The 19,175-nt window shown below is 34.7% G+C and overlaps 1 protein-coding gene across 1 annotated transcript in view; it reads left to right on the top strand.

The window, feature by feature from the left end:
* Positions 1 to 18,909, top strand: part of nectin3a (nectin cell adhesion molecule 3a) — a 93,748-nt gene extending 74,839 nt beyond the window's left edge. Inside the window, exons 4-6 of the mRNA XM_056473825.1 lie at positions 6,993 to 7,110; positions 9,962 to 10,113; positions 18,061 to 18,909. Of these exons, the coding sequence (XP_056329800.1) occupies positions 6,993 to 7,110; positions 9,962 to 10,113; positions 18,061 to 18,704 (914 nt within the window). The 3' untranslated portion in view covers positions 18,705 to 18,909. The remainder of the gene's footprint in view (positions 1 to 6,992; positions 7,111 to 9,961; positions 10,114 to 18,060) is intronic.
* Positions 18,910 to 19,175: the final 266 nt, after the last annotated feature.

Genomic DNA, 19,175 nt, shown 5'->3' with positions numbered 1-19,175 from the left:
TTGCATTATACATCATCTACTTACACATGCTTATTCCGAATAAATGTGAAAAGCTTGTCAGATGTTATTTTAGAAAGCAGGCGTGAGGTTCAGCTGTGTGCTCTTCATTTTTCTGTCTGATTCAGGCAAACTGATACGGCTGTTACACAGTGCAAAAGCTCATACTTATAGGGGTGTGACATGGTTTACGTGCAGCCAATCCATGAATCACAGCACATTATGTTAGCTGACCAATCAGAGCCCTTTGAGGGCGAGCCTTTCAAAGAAACTAGGAAATCGTTTTCATGTTAGCCGAGTATAGCAGCATATAATCAAAGTAAGATATATGAAAAAATAACGTGATTTTCTACAACTGAAGCATGAGCACACATTGCTTTGCATCTTATAAACACAATCAAGCCTTAAAAATACACTGTGCACCACCCCTTTAAACTCTCTTGAAACTCACACACTACCACAGGCCTTAAAAACACATGTAAACGACAAACTTTCACACTGCTCTTGAACTCTGCAGTGATTCCACAAATCTCATGTGTTCTGGAATGTGGTTCTGGTTAACTATAATTCCAACTCAGCATTGCACATGCTGCGATGTGACTATTGCAGATGCGCATATTGCGATATCAATGCTGAAACAATAAATAGTATTGAGCAGCCCTAATTTTAACTATGGAACACATTGAACCTTGTTTTGCATTAAATATTATAGTTAAAAGCTGATTTCATTTGACTTTTTTCACATGAATGAAATTGCATTTTAAATGATGGGTTGCACTTCCAGTTTGGAGAACATAATTTCAAAACAACTGAAAAAAATAATCAATATACAAATAATCGGTATTCATAACGCTTCACTTTTTGAATGTATTTTTTAATGCTACAGTCTTATTCCAAAATATATTAAATTCATTTATTTCCTAAAAATTCTAAACACAATACTCCATAATGACAACGTGAAAGAATATCTATTGAAATAGTTGCAAATTTATAAAAAAATAAAAAACCTGAAAAATCACATGTACATAAGTATTCACAGCCTTTGCTCAATACTTTGTTGATGTACTTTTGGCAGAAATTACAGCCTCAAGTCTTTTTGAATATGATGCCACAAGCTTGGCACACCTGTCTTTGGGAAGTTTTGCCCATTCCTCTTTGCAGTACCTCTCAAGCTCTATCAGGTTGGATGGGACGGTGTACAGCCATTTTCAGATCTCTCCAGAGATGTTCAATAGGATTTAGGTCTGGGCTCTGGCTGGGCCACTCAAGGACATTCACCAAGTTGTGGTGAAACCACACCATTGATATTTTGGCGGTGTGCGTTGGGTCATTGTGCTGGTGGAAGATGAACCGTTGCCCCAATTTGAGGTTGAAGAGCACTCTGAAGCAGATTTTCATTCAGGATGTCTCTGTACATTGCTGCATTCATCTTTCCCTCTATCCTAATTACTCTTCCAGTTCCTGCTGCTGAAAAACATCCCTACAGCATGATGCTGCCAACACCATGCTTTACTGTAGAGATGGTATTAGCCTGGTGATGAGCGCTGCCTGGTTTTCTCCAAACGTAACGCCTGGCATTCACTCCAGAGTTTAATTTTAGTTTCATCAGACCAGGGAATTTTGTTCTTATGGTCTGAGAGTCCTTCAGATGCCTTTTGGCAAATTCCAGGCGGGGAGTGGCTTCCATCTGGTCACTCTACCATACAGACCTGATTGGTGGATTGCTGCACAGATGGTTGTCCTTCTGTAAGATTCTCCTCTCTCCACAAAAGAACACTGGAGCTTAGACAGAGTGTCCATCAGGTTATTGATCACCTCCCTGACTAAGGCCCTTCCCCAGCCTTGTGCCTTGAGACAATCCTGTCTCTGAGGTATACAGACAGTTCCTTTGTCTTTATGCTTGGTTTGTGCTTTGACATGCACTGTCAACCCTGGGACCTTATATAGACAGGTATATGCCTTTTCAAATCATGTCCAATCAACTGAATTTATCACAGGTGAAGTCCAGTTAAGCTGCTTAAACATCTCAAGAATGATCAGTGGAAACAGAATGTACCTGAGCTCAATTTAGAGCTTCACGGCAAAGGCTGTGAATACTTCTGAACATGTAATTTTTCAGGTTTTCTGATTTTAATAAATTGGCAACAATTTCCAAAAATCTTTTTTCACATTGTCATTATGGGGTATTGTGTGTAGAATTTTGAGGAAATAACTGAATTTAATCCATTTTGGAACAGGGCTGTAACATAAAATATTGTGGAAAAAGTGAAGCGCTATGAATACTTTCAGGATGTACTGTATATTCCCTCCAGTAGAGTAAAATTCAAAATGTCTGCTGAAAGTAATTTGTTAAATCTAATAAGTTGTCTTTTAATATTGGATTGATGAACTGTGAGGAGAATAATGCAACACAGGCTCATTGTGAATACTTACCCCTGTCTACATTTCTGGAAAGCATGAATTATGTCACCAGAGGGACTTCTGGCTGCATTTCGTCTTTAAAATAAACGCTATGGGGCTTGTATGATGCCGCCGACGGCTTTTGTTCCTTTTCACGCTGCCGCCCACCACTTACCTCCATGTGGATGAATTTTCTGGTGTTTACCCAGTGGCTCGCCATGTACATCAGTGGACTTGGAATCAGAGGGAAGTTGACAGTGGTGGCAGGGTTCGAGTCTTTCAAAGAACTTTTCCAGAAACCAGGTAAAACCAGTCGGTCAGTCTCAGTCAGTCAACATCAAGCTGGCCTGGTCGGCTGAAGCGTATATTGCATCCTCTGGTGGATTTATGTGAGAAGAGGATGTGCGAGAGAAATTTGATATCATCAAAAAGCGTACACAGCACCCTCAGCGAGCAGATTCCTGTTCCAAAAGATAGACCTGGGTAGGTACATATCCGCAATGACCCTGGGTTGCAACACTGATACCTCATTGAGCCCAGTTTGTTAAAACACTTCACTGATTGTACACAATTTACTTCCATAATTCTCGAAAAGCATCGTGAAGTGTAGGGAAAAAAAAGATAGATACCGACAATATGTCAATTTAGGAGTAATTTTAACGTGATGTGCTTTCCTTTGACATCTTGAGCCGTCTGTTTGAATGCTGTGCTGCTTAATGGAGATGCTTTATGAAATATTGATCTGAGCACAGCGAGGGCAGCAACAGGAGCGGAAATACAAGTGGGAGAGTTCAAGCTGACAAAGGGAGGCTTTGGTACTCAATAAATCACAGATTAAGTGTGTAAAAGTGAGAAAAGCAATTTTGAGCGGGTATAAATACTAATGGTTTAATCATAGACCGTGCAGCCGACCATGCAAACGCTTCAATAAGCAGTATATCTGTCATGAGTTCCAGTAAGAAAATATCTAAACGTCTTAAAAACAGAATGTATTTACTTGAAGGAAAGTTTTTAGATAATATTACATAAAATTTATGAGGCATTTTCTTAAAGGGAAAGCTTACACTGAAAAAAAGCTGAAAAATTATGGTTTCAGTTTTTAATAACCTGTTTTATTCAATTGGGAAACAAATTGTTTGTGTGGGTTTCCTCCGGGTGCTCTGGTTTCCCCCACAGTACAAAGACATGCAGTATAGGTGAATTTGATTAACTAAATTGGCCACAGTGTATAAGTGTGTGTGAATGCTAGAGTGTATGGGTGTACAGGGTTGCAGCTGAAGGGTATCCGCTGCATAAAACATATGCTGGAATAGTTGGCGGTTCATTCCGTTGTGGCGACTCCTGATAAAAAAGGGACTAAGTGGAAGGAAAATTAATGAATGAGTGAATTAATGTATTCAATTTGCCCTAAAGGAAAAAACTAACCCCATAGGAAAAATGAAAAGCATTCGTTTTTCTCAAAGTAATATTTTTACTAGCAGTTTTCATGTTATCCGACTATTTATGAAATATTTTTTATTTATATTAAATTTTTTATAATATTTATAATGTGCATTTGATGACCTTTTTGCATGACATTTATAGCCATACTGACAGCACCAGCAGTTTACCTCAATAGCAAAAGCATTTTCCCCTAAATAAATATTTAAGTTGAACTAAACTTATTCAATTAATATTAAGCAGTCTACTCATACTCAAATGGACCATCAAAATAAAGTGTCACCATTCATAGTTAAAAACAATATTATACCTTTGAGTAAATGTAGTTTTTTTTTCCTTTGGGTATAATAAATATTCTGATTACATTAAAATGTTGTGTTTCAACCAAGTCAAAACTGTCATTTGAGAAGTCATTTGAATTTTAAGTAAGTTAAATTATACCAAAAAAGTTAGCTGTAAAAAAATTACAGTAACGGCAGCTTAGTGGTTAGTCACTTTTGAAAGTACAATGTTTAAATTCTGCATTTTATTTAGCTATATATATATATATATATATATATATATATATATATATATATATATATATATATATATATATATATATATATATATATATATATATATATACAGTATATATATATATATATATATATAGCTAAATAAAATGCAGAATTTATATATATATATATATATATATATATATATATATATATATATATATATATATATATATATATATATATTTTTTTTTTTTTTTTTTTTTTTTTTTTTTTACGTTGGATCTGTAATTATTATTTTTTGAAAAAGTTTTTTATTTGTTATTAATATTTATTTTATATTTGTTTTAAATATATTAATTTGTTAAATGTATAAACACATATTTTTCCTGAAATGTGATCTCATACAAACTTGTACATTTCTGAGTATGTACTTTAAAATGTAAAGAAAAGAAATGTTTTTTTAGTGTGGCCAAACATTTATAAACTATTAATACACTGAATTTACAGAAATTCTATATAATTACAGATATGAAATTATTTATTTAGTGAAATCATTGTCATAGTGCCCAATCATACATTTAATGTAAAATTTTTGTTTATATGTGGTTAATGTGAACATGTCAAATGGTATCAATGAATTAGAAACTAATGTGAAATAAAGGGAATTAAATTCTACATTTTTATATAAATATATTTAATAGATTTCAGTGTAAACATTGACTTTGATGGAACATAAAACAGGGTGGCACGGTGGTTTAGTGGTTAGCACATGTTCACGTGGTTTCCTAGAGGTGCTCTGGTTTCCCCCACAGTCCAAAGACATGCGCTATAGGTGAATTGATAAACTAAATTGTGCGTACTGTATGAGTGTCTGTGTGAATGAGTGTCTATGGGTGCATGGGTGAGTGTGTATGGGTGTATGGGTGAATACAAAAGAATATAGTTTGAAGAATGCTGGAAATTGGTAGCCATTGACATACATAGTTGAAAATACTATGAAAAAAAGTAAAATAAAATATTTTAAAATACTATGGATCTCAGTAGTTACTGGGTTCCAGCTTTCTTCAAAACATCTTCTTTTGTGTTTTTATAGCTAGAAAGAATCTCAAACAGATATGTGCACTGTAAATGTTTCACATTGGTTAAACTTAAAAGCTTAAGTTCACCAGCTGCCTTGAAAATGTAAGTCAACTCAACTGAGAGAGATTCTTTGTTTCAACTTTAGATGTTTAGTTTCAAAATATATAACTAAAACTCAACATCTTAAATTGAAACAAAGAATCTCTCTTAGTTGAGTTGACTCACATTTTCAAGATGAATCAACTCAAGCTGGTAAACTTGATTTTGTAAGTTTAACCAAGTGAAACGTTTTACAGCGTAACAATTGGAGGAGGAGTACTTTTTCATTTTTGGGGTGAAGTGTCACTTTAATGTAACCCTCAATAATGAGCAGTTGTGGTTTGCATTGTTGAGTAAGAGAGCAGAACACTCTCCATGCTGATACGAATATGATCGTGTTGTTGTTTTCATATCAACTGCTGGGGTTGAATCTCAAGGCTCTCTGTTTCAGTCCTGAGTCTGCTCTCCATTTCACACAGCCGTTTATTTTCTCAGCCCCATAAGCTTCAGTATCCTGAGGTTTGTGTGTAATTGAGTTAGCCAATCAGATCTCTCGCATCTAGAGTGTGAGAATGGTGTCATGCTCAGCTTGAATGTCTCATTTAATTGACTTGACTTTTAATTGCTCAGAAAAAGAAATTGACATTAAACTGACAGTTTTCCAAGAAAGTTAAACATTTTACAATATACGGTAAATACACCCATACTTTTCTACTTTTCTCTCTTTGTTTTACTTTATGCTTTGTTAATATTGATATAAAACAAAGTCTCAGCTTTCTATTCTGCCAGTTTTATTGAACAGTGAGAGTAATTTTGATGCTCTAAAATGTGGCATGCCTCACTGCTGTGGTAGCCTCTGTTCAAATAGCACATGAACAACTCATCTTTCCTTGTGAACACTAGTTATAGCTCGAAATAAAAATGAATGAAGATCATCCTGAAAGAGTCCAACAGTAAACTTACTGAAATGTATCGTGTCCTGTGTAATGCAGTCATTGTTTAAGCACAAAAAGACATCAGCAAAACAGCTTGTAAACTCCTGGAACATTAGATTGACCTCAGAATGTCATTCAATGTCCACAGCTTGACAGTTTAGAGATCTTTAGAGAGAAATATTAAACATTACATATTTAGAGAGAAAGATTTTGTTGAATATTTACATTTTACAAATCCGTTATATGTTTGCTTAAGTTGTTAGTGTTGTCTTATTTGTTGTAGGTTGGGATGAATCTGTCAAGAATGTATATAGAGCTGTGACAAATTGTTGTTTTTGGTTTCATTGCTTTTATTTCTACTTGGATAAATGAATAAATGTAATCAAAATTGTGTTGTTTTGTGATTTACAGTATAAACTAAAAACCCCATTGATTTGTGAAGTACACTATGCATTAAACCCTACAAAATATCCTCTGTTGTGTTCACTGGAAGAAAGAAAATGGGTTTTAGTTTTGCTCTGCACTATATAATTTTATAGCAAGGTGATGCTCATGTTCTGGCTTTTAATTTCATGCAACAATGATTTGAATTATGTTACAGTTGTTCCTGATGTTGTGGTGATAGGCGAGAAGAATGTGTGGTACGTGGGACAAAAAAACGTCCATCTGGACTGTAAAGCCAATGCGAATCCACCAGCCCTGTTTTACCTCTGGACCAGGTCTGTTTACACTAACATTTGCTATCTTTATTAGACATGTCAGTTCAATGGTATAATCACTGTAGACACACAGATAGACACACGCATGTGTTGGTACTGGTGGTTTACAAGGACTGTTAATAGGTGTAATGTATTTTATACTGTAAAAACATGCTTATTATATGGTCCTAACCCTCACAAGAAACATGTGGATCATTTTGAATGTCAAAAGACTGTGTTAAGTATGATTTTTAAGCATTTTGAATTACAAGGACATGTCACATCAGTGTTGTAATACCTATGTCACACCCATGTCATTGTAGAAATTACTGTCCTTGTAAACCACCAAAAACAGTACACACACACACATTCACACACATGTTGGTGGTTTATGTGGTGGAATAGGTGTAATGTATCTAACACATTGAAAAAAGCTTTACATTAGAGATAAAGTATATCCATGAGGTTGTTATAGCAGAATAAAGCCAAACAGGTTTTTCTGCAGCTTGACGTGAAGCGCTATACTGTGTTCACACCGTGGCACATGAATAAATCATGCTATTATAGATATATGCTATTATATTGTAAATAGATGCGTGAACATTTTGAGTTTACTCGCTTCATTTGCACATCAAATTCGCGTCATTCGCGCGTCAAATTCACTTCACAATAGACGCAGATTCTTTTGTTTGCCCGGTGACTGTAGCTTCATTGCTAAATGGCTAACATGGATTTTATTGAGAGAGTAGCTGTGCTTTATGTGCTTTAGGAAGGCTGAAAAACTGCTTAGATTTGTTCAGCACCGTGTCAACTAGATCCTAATTTCAGAGGTGCAACCAGCTCTGTGAGTTCATCAACTCTTCCAGAAACTATACCTGGATGATGGAAGCTTTCAGCGTTGCTTCCGACAGAGCCGAGCTCAGTTTGATGAGCTGTTGTCCGGTGTCGGCAAGAGGATTTCTGCTCAGGACACCAACAACAGGCACTACGTCATAATCACGCCCCTACAAGAGCAAGTTCCTGATTAACACGCCGCGAAAGTCCACTGAAGTTCAGATTTTCCAACCCTTTCCACTGCACGCGACAAATGACAAGCGACAGACTGGAAATCATTCATTTCCAATGGAGAGTAGTTCGTAAATTGTGTGGAGTTCCGATCATCTTCCTATGCAGAAAATTTGAATCATAAAAAAAGTCTATATAAAAAAAAAAATTTCTATTCATAAATGAGTAATAATATATATATATATATATATATATATATATATATATATATATATATATATATATATATATATATATATATATATATATATATATATACAACTAACTAACTATGTGAAAACAAAATAATTAACACGCGAGGAGTCTTCCGAGTCCTATCTATGTAAAAAGTACAAGGGGTGGCGCTCGCCCCTAACGTAATGTACTATACAGAAGAGTAGTCCTATGTGTTGCAAAATGTATGTCATGTGACCTTCTTACCTGTCCGCTTTGTCCAAGCCTCATAAACAACGTGAACTGAGAAATGCAATCATATACAAATAACAGACGGATAACGTGCACACAGAAACGAGCAAGAACAAAATACACAGTTAGACAGGGTTCTTTCGTAACGCAACGCAATAAACACAAACAAGAGGAAAAAGAAAAGAGAAGGGGCCGGTGAGTGGTCTGGCGCGCGCTTTTATGACGGGTGGTCTTTGATTATTGGATGTGACGTATGAATGACGAAACCGGGTAAGAAAATGATGGACAGCTGAATAAACCAATGAACGGAACATGAGAATAATGAAAGCTGATACGGGAGAACAGAGCAAGAGAGAGAGAGAGAAAGAAAAAAAAACACAAACAGAGCACAAATATGTAACCATATAAAAAACAAAACCAACCATCTGGATTTACGTTATGCCGCTTAATACATGGCTACTTGCCTCAAAACGTAAAAATTGGATACAAAACATTTGTTCTAAGCTGTAATCGTTTATTTATTCTTCCGAGCTAACAAAAGCGTAATTGGCTGAATGGAGTTCACACTAACTTTTGTATTATTTAGTCACAAGATGGCGACAACCTTGGAAGGCTGTTGTATGTGGCTGAAGGTCTTAAATCTGCAAAAAAAAAACACCTGGGTGTATTTTGTCTCACTTTTTACAAGGCCACTTTCCACAATAGTAGACACAAAACATTGTTCTAAGCCGTAATATTTTATTAATTCTTAAAAAAAAAAGGTAAAAAAAAAAACTAAAACAGCTGAACAGAGCTGATGGAGCATACAATAATCTATGCATTATTTAACGACAAAATGGCACCAAACAAAAAACAAAACATAGGAAGAGACAGACGAGAATATAAATGGATGTAAATGTATTCACTGACAGTCAAAATGACTCAAAATACCCGGATCAACCTGCGTTATTCGGCGGTTGTTATCTCAGAATAACATACTTTTTAATGTTGTGACTGACCAATCAGAATCAAGTATTCCAGACAGGGGTGTAATAAATGGCAATAAATCACTACACCTAAACCCAACCCTGATAGGGAACCTGTAGCACATTTTGAACGTGAAAACACTTTTGAATTATGAGGACACAAGACATGTCCTCATAATTCATTGTTTTTAATACTAAAATTGTAATACCTGGATCATACCAAAGTAATTATACAAACTGGTGTCCTCTTAAACCACCAAAGCCAGTACACACACACACACACAAACACACACACAATCAGACAGACAGACTAAGATACAGAGTTCAAGATGTGGTTACGGCCTTGCTGTATAAGATGAATTCAAGCTTTCTTCAGGGTGGCTTCCTCCTGAAAAACTGGCTCTAAACTGATAATCCTGTCTTTTGTCACCCTTCAGGCTGGACGCACTAATGCCTGCAGGTGTGGACACACATAATGGCAGTCTAGTGTTTACTCGTCCTTTAGAGGCGAGCGACTCTGGACAATACAGGTGTGAAGTTCAGAACGATGTTGGCCAGAACTTTCATGACGTGCGCTTCTTGGTACTAGGTGAGAAGTTTCCTGTAACCTTTTATGTCCACACATACCGCTGATGATGTTTAGTCCAGTGTGTTTAGTTCAGGTTAGTGGGGGGTTTAGGTTTGATAGATTATCTCATGACACCCTGTTGAAATATACGCATTCATAGTTACTCAAGTGAGGCACTGAGGCATGAATAAGATGAGGAGTTAGATACCAAAGCGCAGTGAAGTAATAATGGAATCAGACATACTAAAAATAAAGCCTTTATTTTTTTAATTGAATTTTAGAATGCTCAGATATTTAGAATCAAGCATTTAGCATTTTTAGGGTTCATCACTGACCAAAGTCAGTGTGTTTTTTATCCCTTTAACTTGCATTATATTTTAATAATTTTCTTTTTTCTAATAAACTATGGAAAAAGTTTAAAAAGGCAGTTATGGTGTTATTGGGTTGCGTAAAAAACAAATGCTCAAGGTATTTTCAAGTTTTATTCTATTACACAAAACACGTCAGTAATACTTTGTGTCATTTTTAAGGAGGTCATGAACTGATAAATGGAAAATTTCCTTGATCTTTAGACATATTAAAGGTCATTTTACTTAAAAAAATCTTGTAAAAGCTCAGAACTATCTGGTTAGTCTAAAAATTGGTTTGTCTAAAAACTGGTTAGTCTAAAACTAAAAACTGTCCAAAGGGATGTGCTACTTTATTACGTAATTTACTTGGTTATTCCATTTATGCAAATAGGGAAAACAACCCATTGGAATGAATGCAAGAAGACCTGCATTCAAGATTTATCTTAACTACAATTTATTTTTGCTTGATTTAGTATTGAATATTAAACATTTTTCACCTCTAATAAGTTTAAAAATGATATAGTTACATATTTATATTTAGTTATATATCTTAATTATATTTAGTTTATAAACTGTCAAATAAGCATGCCTTCTTTTGCCTTTTATGTGTGCTCTTTATTCTAGTATTCTTTTTATTCTTTATTATATTTTGTGTCACCTATCTGACAAACATATGTCTAAATGTGGAGCAGGTGATTCTCTGAATGTAAATGACATGTAAAATAAAGACATTATGCTGCAATGTGTTTTCTGGAAGGGTCCAAAGAACATATAGGATCTAACAGGCAGAATACAAATGTTTTTGCTCAGTTAGTTGCAGTTTCAGGTTATGTTTTATTGTTGGTAATGCTGTCCCACACATACTTAGCATTGTCCCACATTTAGTTTGTTAAGTGACGGTCATGCTAGAAATCTTGTGCACTGCCAAAAAAAAGCATCTCTGATAGGATTAAGGATTATTATGTGCATTATTGTGCGGTAGGGTTATTATTTGAGAACTGACTTGGATTAGGCAGCGATTTCAAAGAAGAGATGTTAAATTTGACAGGGGTGTCATTTTTTTCATGATAAAACCCGCAATTTACAAACAAGGCACAATTCAACACAGAAACTTTATTGACTATAACAGACTATATTGGATCTGACAGTAACGTCATAGCAAAGTGAGTCTTTTATTACATTTTAACTATTACTTTTTCAAATAATTAGAGATAATTTGATATTTCATATGAGTATTTACGCATTTTTTAACCTAAATCACAACAGACAGTCTATGAAGGATTTAGACTGTCAAAAATACATGCAGAAGTTTACAAACAGTGGGCAAAAACATTTTTAAATAAACAAAAGTCTTAGCCAAACATAACAGTAGGTGTTTACATCTTATTTATAGTGTGCCACACCTATTCAAACTGTTTGTTCAGATGAGGAGAGTATAAATCAGGACAGAACATTTAAATTAAGATGCCTTTTTATTGTAAGTCATAATAACATTATAAGTGGACCTCACAGAACACTACAAAATAAAACAAAAGAGTAATATGTAAGAATATATATATATATATATATATATATATATATATATATATATATATATATATATATATATATATATAAGAATCATCAATTTTGTTGGTTACTAATTTTATTTTGCAGTTTTACTATATTATTTTCCAGTAAATTCCTACAATAATCATAGTGGAAAAGGAAAAAAAAATTGTACGAGGTTTTGTTGAATGGACAAGAATGATGCTAATTTTACATGTTGTTGTTTTTTTAAATACATTTTTAGATTACAAAACCTGTTGTCCATTCGGGTTAAGTTTAGAACAGCCTGGGAAAACCTGACAAAACTCGCAGGATGTTTTGACATTGTGTTGTTGTTATAATGTGTATTGAGAGTATTTCCTGTTACTAAATATGTCAATTCCTGAATGTCTTGTTGAAAATACCGTTAACAGAAACTTTTTTTTCTAAATGTTGAACATGCCAAACGCTTCACACTTGACCTGTGTGGTTTATACAGTGACGTAAATATAGTTGGATCAAACTTGTAGTAGTTTAAATTCAATCAAGTCTTTGCCACTGTGTGATTTTTACCACATATCTGGCTTTCCTCAGGCAGAAAAACACAAGGATATTGCAGCATTTTTTGCATTTTAGAAGAACACAAATAGCGTAGGACATAGAAAAAATCAGGAGCTGGCTTCTTGGTCTATGGAAAAGTTTAGAGTGACTTTCTTAAAATGAAAGTCCTTTTTAAGGAAATGGATGCACCAAATAGTTCCACATTTATACTAACCAAAAGAGCAATAGTTTTAACATCTTGTCTTTTGTCCCATGAGAAGATCTTCTCCTTTCTTACAGTCTTCACAAACCTCTGCATTTATATAATTGTGCCCTTTGGAGCCTGAAGCTGCTGTTACATCAGCAAGATTCTGTTTTCCTCTTTGTCATTATCAGTCCTGTCCTTTTATCTTGAGAGATACACCTTTACTCCAAACAGCACTTTTCCTTTGCTCTCACAGAATCTGCTTTGGAAAAACTTTCCTGAAGGTCTACATATAGGTTTTGGGATGCACAAAAATTGTTGAATAAATATTGTCAGGGTTATTAGAGTTTTGTTTTCCTTTTATTTCCCTATTTGTATATGTTTGTCATTATTGATTTACCTTTGGGTTTTACAAAGTCTTACAATATGATAGAATACTAGATGAATTCTTAAAAGAACACTCCACTTTTCTTTGTTGACATTTTTAAAACTCATTTTTACAACTCCCCTAGAGTAAAAAAGTTGAGTTTTAACATTTTTTAATCCATTCCGCCGAAATCTGGGTCTGGCAGGAACACTTTTAGCTTAGCTTAGCATAGATCATTTAATCGGATTAGACCATTAGCATCTCACTAATCTTGCTCAAATAAAATAAGTTTTAAAGGTCATTTTTACCTATCAGCTAAATGCATTTTTCCTTTAATATGTGTGTGAAATCTGAACAACTATAACATCTAAAGAAACATGCAAACTTTAACAGGGTATATAAAGAACTTCTTAAGTTGAATTTAATACCTTTTACTAACTTTTTTAATACCTTAAAAAAAAATTTATACCAGCAAGACGTAGAGCTGCAACTGTAGTGGCGTAAATTAATTATCTTTCCAAATGGAAGAACATATTACAGATAACATATACATTCAAGTAAAGCAGAGGGATTACAGTTTTTCCCAGTCGTTTGGTGTTTTACTTACGACACTATTTACATTTGCACAACAGTTAATTCTCAAAACAATTAGTCATTTGTGCTCATCATAGTAGCAGTTTCACATTCCTTTCAACAAATTGCCAATGATTTTTGGACATGTATCAATTGCTTTCATACAACTCTCTGCTGTTTTATAACATTATCATTTGCTTGTGTCATGCCAGTCAAAATTAACTAAACGTGTGAATGCTGAATAGTCATTCCATATAAAACTAATAGTCCTTATTTCATTACTTGAGTCATTACATACAAAAATGTTAAACTAGTTGTCAAATTCTGTCAAGCTAATTTTATTTGACATTTTCAGGAAAAAAAGGGTAACACTTTATAATAACTACACTTTATGAACTATTTATTAAGCATTAGTAAATAGTGAATTCATTATTTGTTAAGCATTAACTCTACATTGATAAATGTTAGTAAGCAGTTTATAACTGCAGATACAAATGCTCTACTCTTGCAACCTTAACTAAAATAAGATTACTTTACAGTTTAAATATTGCATCTTATTATATTGTTAAATTATTACATTGTTGTTGTTTGATCCAATTTTATGCTGTATTTTGACACTCCTGTTATTCAGCAATGGTTAAACTTTACAGTAATTTTACTTTTTAGATAAGATTGTAAAGATAATTGTTCATATGATACCAAGCCTTTAATTGTAATTTTTATAAAGCATAAAGGGATTTATAAAGCATAAATAGTCCTCACTTTAGATTAGGTCACAAAACTGAATGAAGTTGAGTTAATAAAGCATTTATAAACATACAAAGTAACCATTACTATATGCCTGAATAATAAGATATATAAACGTTAATTTCAATAGTTTATTAATCCTTTACTAACTCATTTAGAACGATTTTAAAAACCGCCAACTACTCTTAAATACAAATGTTTAGTAAATAATGCAATACTATATTTAATAATGAAAACTCAACCAGTCACAAAGTATGAAGTTACAATTATTAAGCACATTATAAATGTGGTTATAAGTCAAGAATACAGCATTTGTAGCTGCAGTTATAAACTGCTTACTAACGTTTATTAATGTAGAGTTAATGCTTGACAGATAATGAATTCACTAGATGCTAATGCTTATTAATGATTTATAGTGTGTAGATATTATAAAGTGTTACCCTTTTTTTTTCCTGAAAATGTCTTCTAATTTGACAATTTCATCAATGATTTACAGACCTGTGTATGTTGGTTCAGTTCCAATATGTACTGCAATATTGTTTACAGTTGAGCACAGCTCTACCCAAAGGAAGTTTATGTTTGTTGTGAATAGGAGTGTGTTTAGTCTTTTGCACAATGCTGTGAATGAATTAGAAATGCAAAGAGCAAATGCAGTAAAAATGTGAAACATACTGTACATATTCAGTGTCTTGTACTCAGATACCTCACTAAATGCAGTGATATTTAACTTTACCGTAGTTTTCAAATGGCTGTGCAAATAGTATATAGTGTTGTATTGAGCATTTTCAGGAAGTGTCACCAAAACCGGACTTTTTTTGCATTGGAAAAAATTAACAGAGTAAACTGTCTTGATTAAAACATGACAAAGCCATTTGACTATCTTTGTCATGTTTTCATTATGGCAGTTGTTTATGAACAAGCCATCTGACTATCTTGTTCATTAACAATGGTGTCAGGACTTTTCATCTTGATGACACTGACACTTTCATTGCCATGAATACTTGCTTTTGAGGAACGAGCTATCCATTTTGAGCAAGTGACACGCTTTTGCAGGTTATCAACTAGGTTTTGCAGTTTGTACTAATTGTTTTGAGAAATGCATTAACTGTTGTGCAAATGTAAATAGTGTTGTGAGAAATGCACCAAAGTGACTGAGAAAAACTGTAATCAAGATGTCACAATGGGTCTTTATCCATAGTTTTTAATAAATGTCACCGCTCCCCGAAGAACAGTTTGATACGGTTACAGTTGTTTCTCCACTGAGCATGGAACGGCACAGCTCAATTACAAACCGCTCTGGGCCCAGAATTTTCGGCACGGTTAGACAACAGTGCTGAACTGTGCTGATAGTGTTGACGTTGCATCTCTGTTGCCAAGCTACCACCAGTGTTGCCTGATATAGCAAACTTTTTCTAGCCCAAAAGCTGTCCAAAACCCACCCAAAGGCACAAAAAACACCCAAAATAATAGATTAATATTTAATTTAATTAAAATGTATTTAAATCCAAATTAACCTAGTTACTTTAACTGTCATAATTGTTAACCTTACAGAAACCAACACTAGCAGTCACAGAGCCACAACATAACCGGATCACATCGAAACACTGCCCCCCTCTCACCCACACACTGCACTACCTAATAGAGTATATTTTACTTTCGAAATGGGATATAAATTTGTCCCATTTGGCATTTTAAATTCTTTCAATTCTGTCAATTGTGGGAAAAAAATGATCGATAAAAGTGTCATAATAAATCGCTGTGAGTTTAACTGCAGCCGTTGTGTGATGCGCATGCAAGCGAGGTTATATTAATTTTCTTCTTGAAGACGTGGCAATAAGCCTCACGTCTGTTGCCAACTACAGCCCTAAGCCAGTCTTTAAATCTTGAGTCCTTCAGCCACTGGTCCGAAAACTTGCATTTCCTCATGTTTTAATTTAATTAATGAACGAAAGCGAGCTCGCCTATAAACAGGTACCCAGTTTTTTACAGGACGCGCGAACAAACACCACCTCACATGATATCGCTCAGGTCCTACTCTCAATATATAAATTCATCCACACAAACTTTAGAATAAAGGCCTGCACTTACCACAAATTGAAAATTTATATAAAATAATTGCGCTTGAAAATGTAATACCTTGTCAGATGACGTTATTTCTTTTTAACACTTTTTTAATGCCCTTAATTTTGGCTAATTTCATTTACTACACTTTACTACCATTTACAACCCCGCGGACACCCTGTTTAATAAATATTAGGCCATATTTGGTGCTGTAAAAGATTAAACTAGAACTACCAAGGAGGTTTTTAAATTTTGTAATGGAATAATTTTGTGAGAACCAAACTCATATATCTTTATTACCGATATTCTTCTTAAATATGTGTATAATGATACTTACATTGCTATTTATCAAAATAACTCAAGTGGCCATAATGGTCAAATTGACCATATACATTATAAATGGCATATTATTTCAGCGTAGGCTACTTTTTGTCATAAGTGTTCATAAATGTTTTTATCGTGCATTGAAATGCATATTGGTGATTTTGTTCGTTTTTATCTTCTATGATTAGCTTTTATTAATCAAAGAAACAAACAGTATATTTATATTTGATCCTGTAATTAATTATAATCGCAGGCTCGGTGGTCATTTGTGAACTAATACAATTTAAATTTTGTATCCTGATTTATATTTTTATTGCATATCCATTACATAACAGAACCATTTAAGTATGGGTTTTGATTCCAGTGGAGGTTGCTCATGATTTTTTTTTCAATAAAACCGGAGCATTTTAAAGTCATGTTATTAAGTCATTATTAATTTTTAAAATTTGTATTGTAGTTCATGTAGTTATAGAATTACTAGTTCTCATAGTTCTAGTGTTAAAAAACAAACAAAAAATGCATTCATTTTCTTTCAGCTAAGTCCTTTATCTATCAGGGGTTGCCACAGGGGAATGAACCCCCAACTTATCCAGCATATGTTTTACACAGCGGATGCCTTTCCAGCTGCAACCCAGTACTGGGAAACACCTAAACACTCTCACATTCACACACATACACCATGGCCAATTTAGCTTATTCAAATCACCTATAGCACATGTCTTTGGACTGTGGAGGAAACCGCCAACTGGCCTAGCCGGGACTCGAACCAGCAACCTTCTTGCTATGAGGCGACAGTGCTAAACTTTTGTCACTGATTTAATTCGTTACGCAATTTCTAAATATTAAATGATACCTTTTTATACCTTTTAAAGGCCTCAAAGTGTTTGGACACTGTTGAGTCCAAAACGCATCACAAACTGCTTGAGAAAATGTTCTACTATGATAATTAGTGATCAAACAATGATCATATGTGTTTGGGGGGCGGTGTGACCCGAGGAGTGATTTAACCCTTACTGCATGTCTAGTTTAATATTGACAACACATTTTTTTTTAAAGTGAATTAAATTATTGGAGGGGACATTTTAATTGTTGGAGGATATTGATGGGGATGCGTCCCCTCCATCCACCCTAAATCTACGCCCCAGTGTTATGGTAATTTTACCTCTTAGTTAGGGTTTTACAAAGAATTTCTACACCAAACTGTAATATTGAAAACCAGACAGTCATCTCTAATCCTGTATTTCTTTGTCTCTGTTATAATATTTCCCTCACAGATCCTCCACCCACCACTGCAGCCCCTACCACCACCACCACCTCCTCCAAGTCCCTCCATCCCGACACCAGTTTGACCATCACGGCTCCAATCAACCAGCGGGCCCACTTTAGCTCCCCGACCCGTTCCCCTCCGCGGGACGCCGATTTGTCAACTCTCATAGGTGGCGTCGTCGGTGGGATCCTCATCCTGGTGCTGCTGTTGGCTCTAGCTGGGGCTTTCTACATGCGACGGCGTCGGACATTCAGAGGGGACTATTACACCAAACAGTACATCGGCCCATCGGACATGCAGAAAGAGTCGCAACTGGATGTACTTGAGCCGCACGAGCTTCAGGACGTTTACGGAGACGATTCAGGCAACGGCAGCCAGGATTTGAAACCCAAGCCTGAAGGAGACATCATTTATCCTGACTATCCCAACGACCACAAAGACATGGAGGGCTGGAGCGACAATCTCAGCCTTCAGAGGGAAGCCAGTTATTATTCTGACCACCACAATCATCATAATGTGAACCCCAGCGGACCGCCGCTGCACAACGGCTCCCCCTACCTGCGGGACGAGTGCTTCGATAACGCCACAGACAGCGATTACGTGTCGCACGTCGACGGTTCCGTGATTTCGCGCAGAGAATGGTACGTTTGAGAAGGACTTTTATTAAACAGCCGAACAGTAATTTAAGTACAGTGGAGAAAATGTTATTTAAATTGGGTGGACAGGCGAGACGGTGTGTGTGTTGTATGAGTGGTGAGTAGTGCAGTCAAACAATTAATCGCGATTTCTTTCACTTGGTGCATTGATCAGTTAAATTGCTAATACAGGAAGTAGTGATCCGCACTCATATGTTGAATATTCTTGTTTTGATGTTTTATTTTACATTCATCAGTAAAGAGACACAAATGTTTCAGCTCAAAGTCTTTAAAGCATAAATGTTTGTGTCTATTTCCTGACCAATGTTAAATAAAACATCAAGACAAGAATATTCATACTTTAGTGCGATAACTAATTCCTGTATATATATATATATATATATATATATATATATATATATATATATATATATATATATATATATATATATATATATATATATATATATATATATATATATATATA

This window comes from Danio aesculapii, chromosome 15 (assembly GCF_903798145.1).
Source record: "Danio aesculapii chromosome 15, fDanAes4.1, whole genome shotgun sequence".
NCBI lineage: Eukaryota > Metazoa > Chordata > Actinopteri > Cypriniformes > Danionidae > Danio > Danio aesculapii.
Note: the sequence above shows the minus strand (reverse complement) of the source record. Positions and strands in the feature narration are given on the sequence as shown.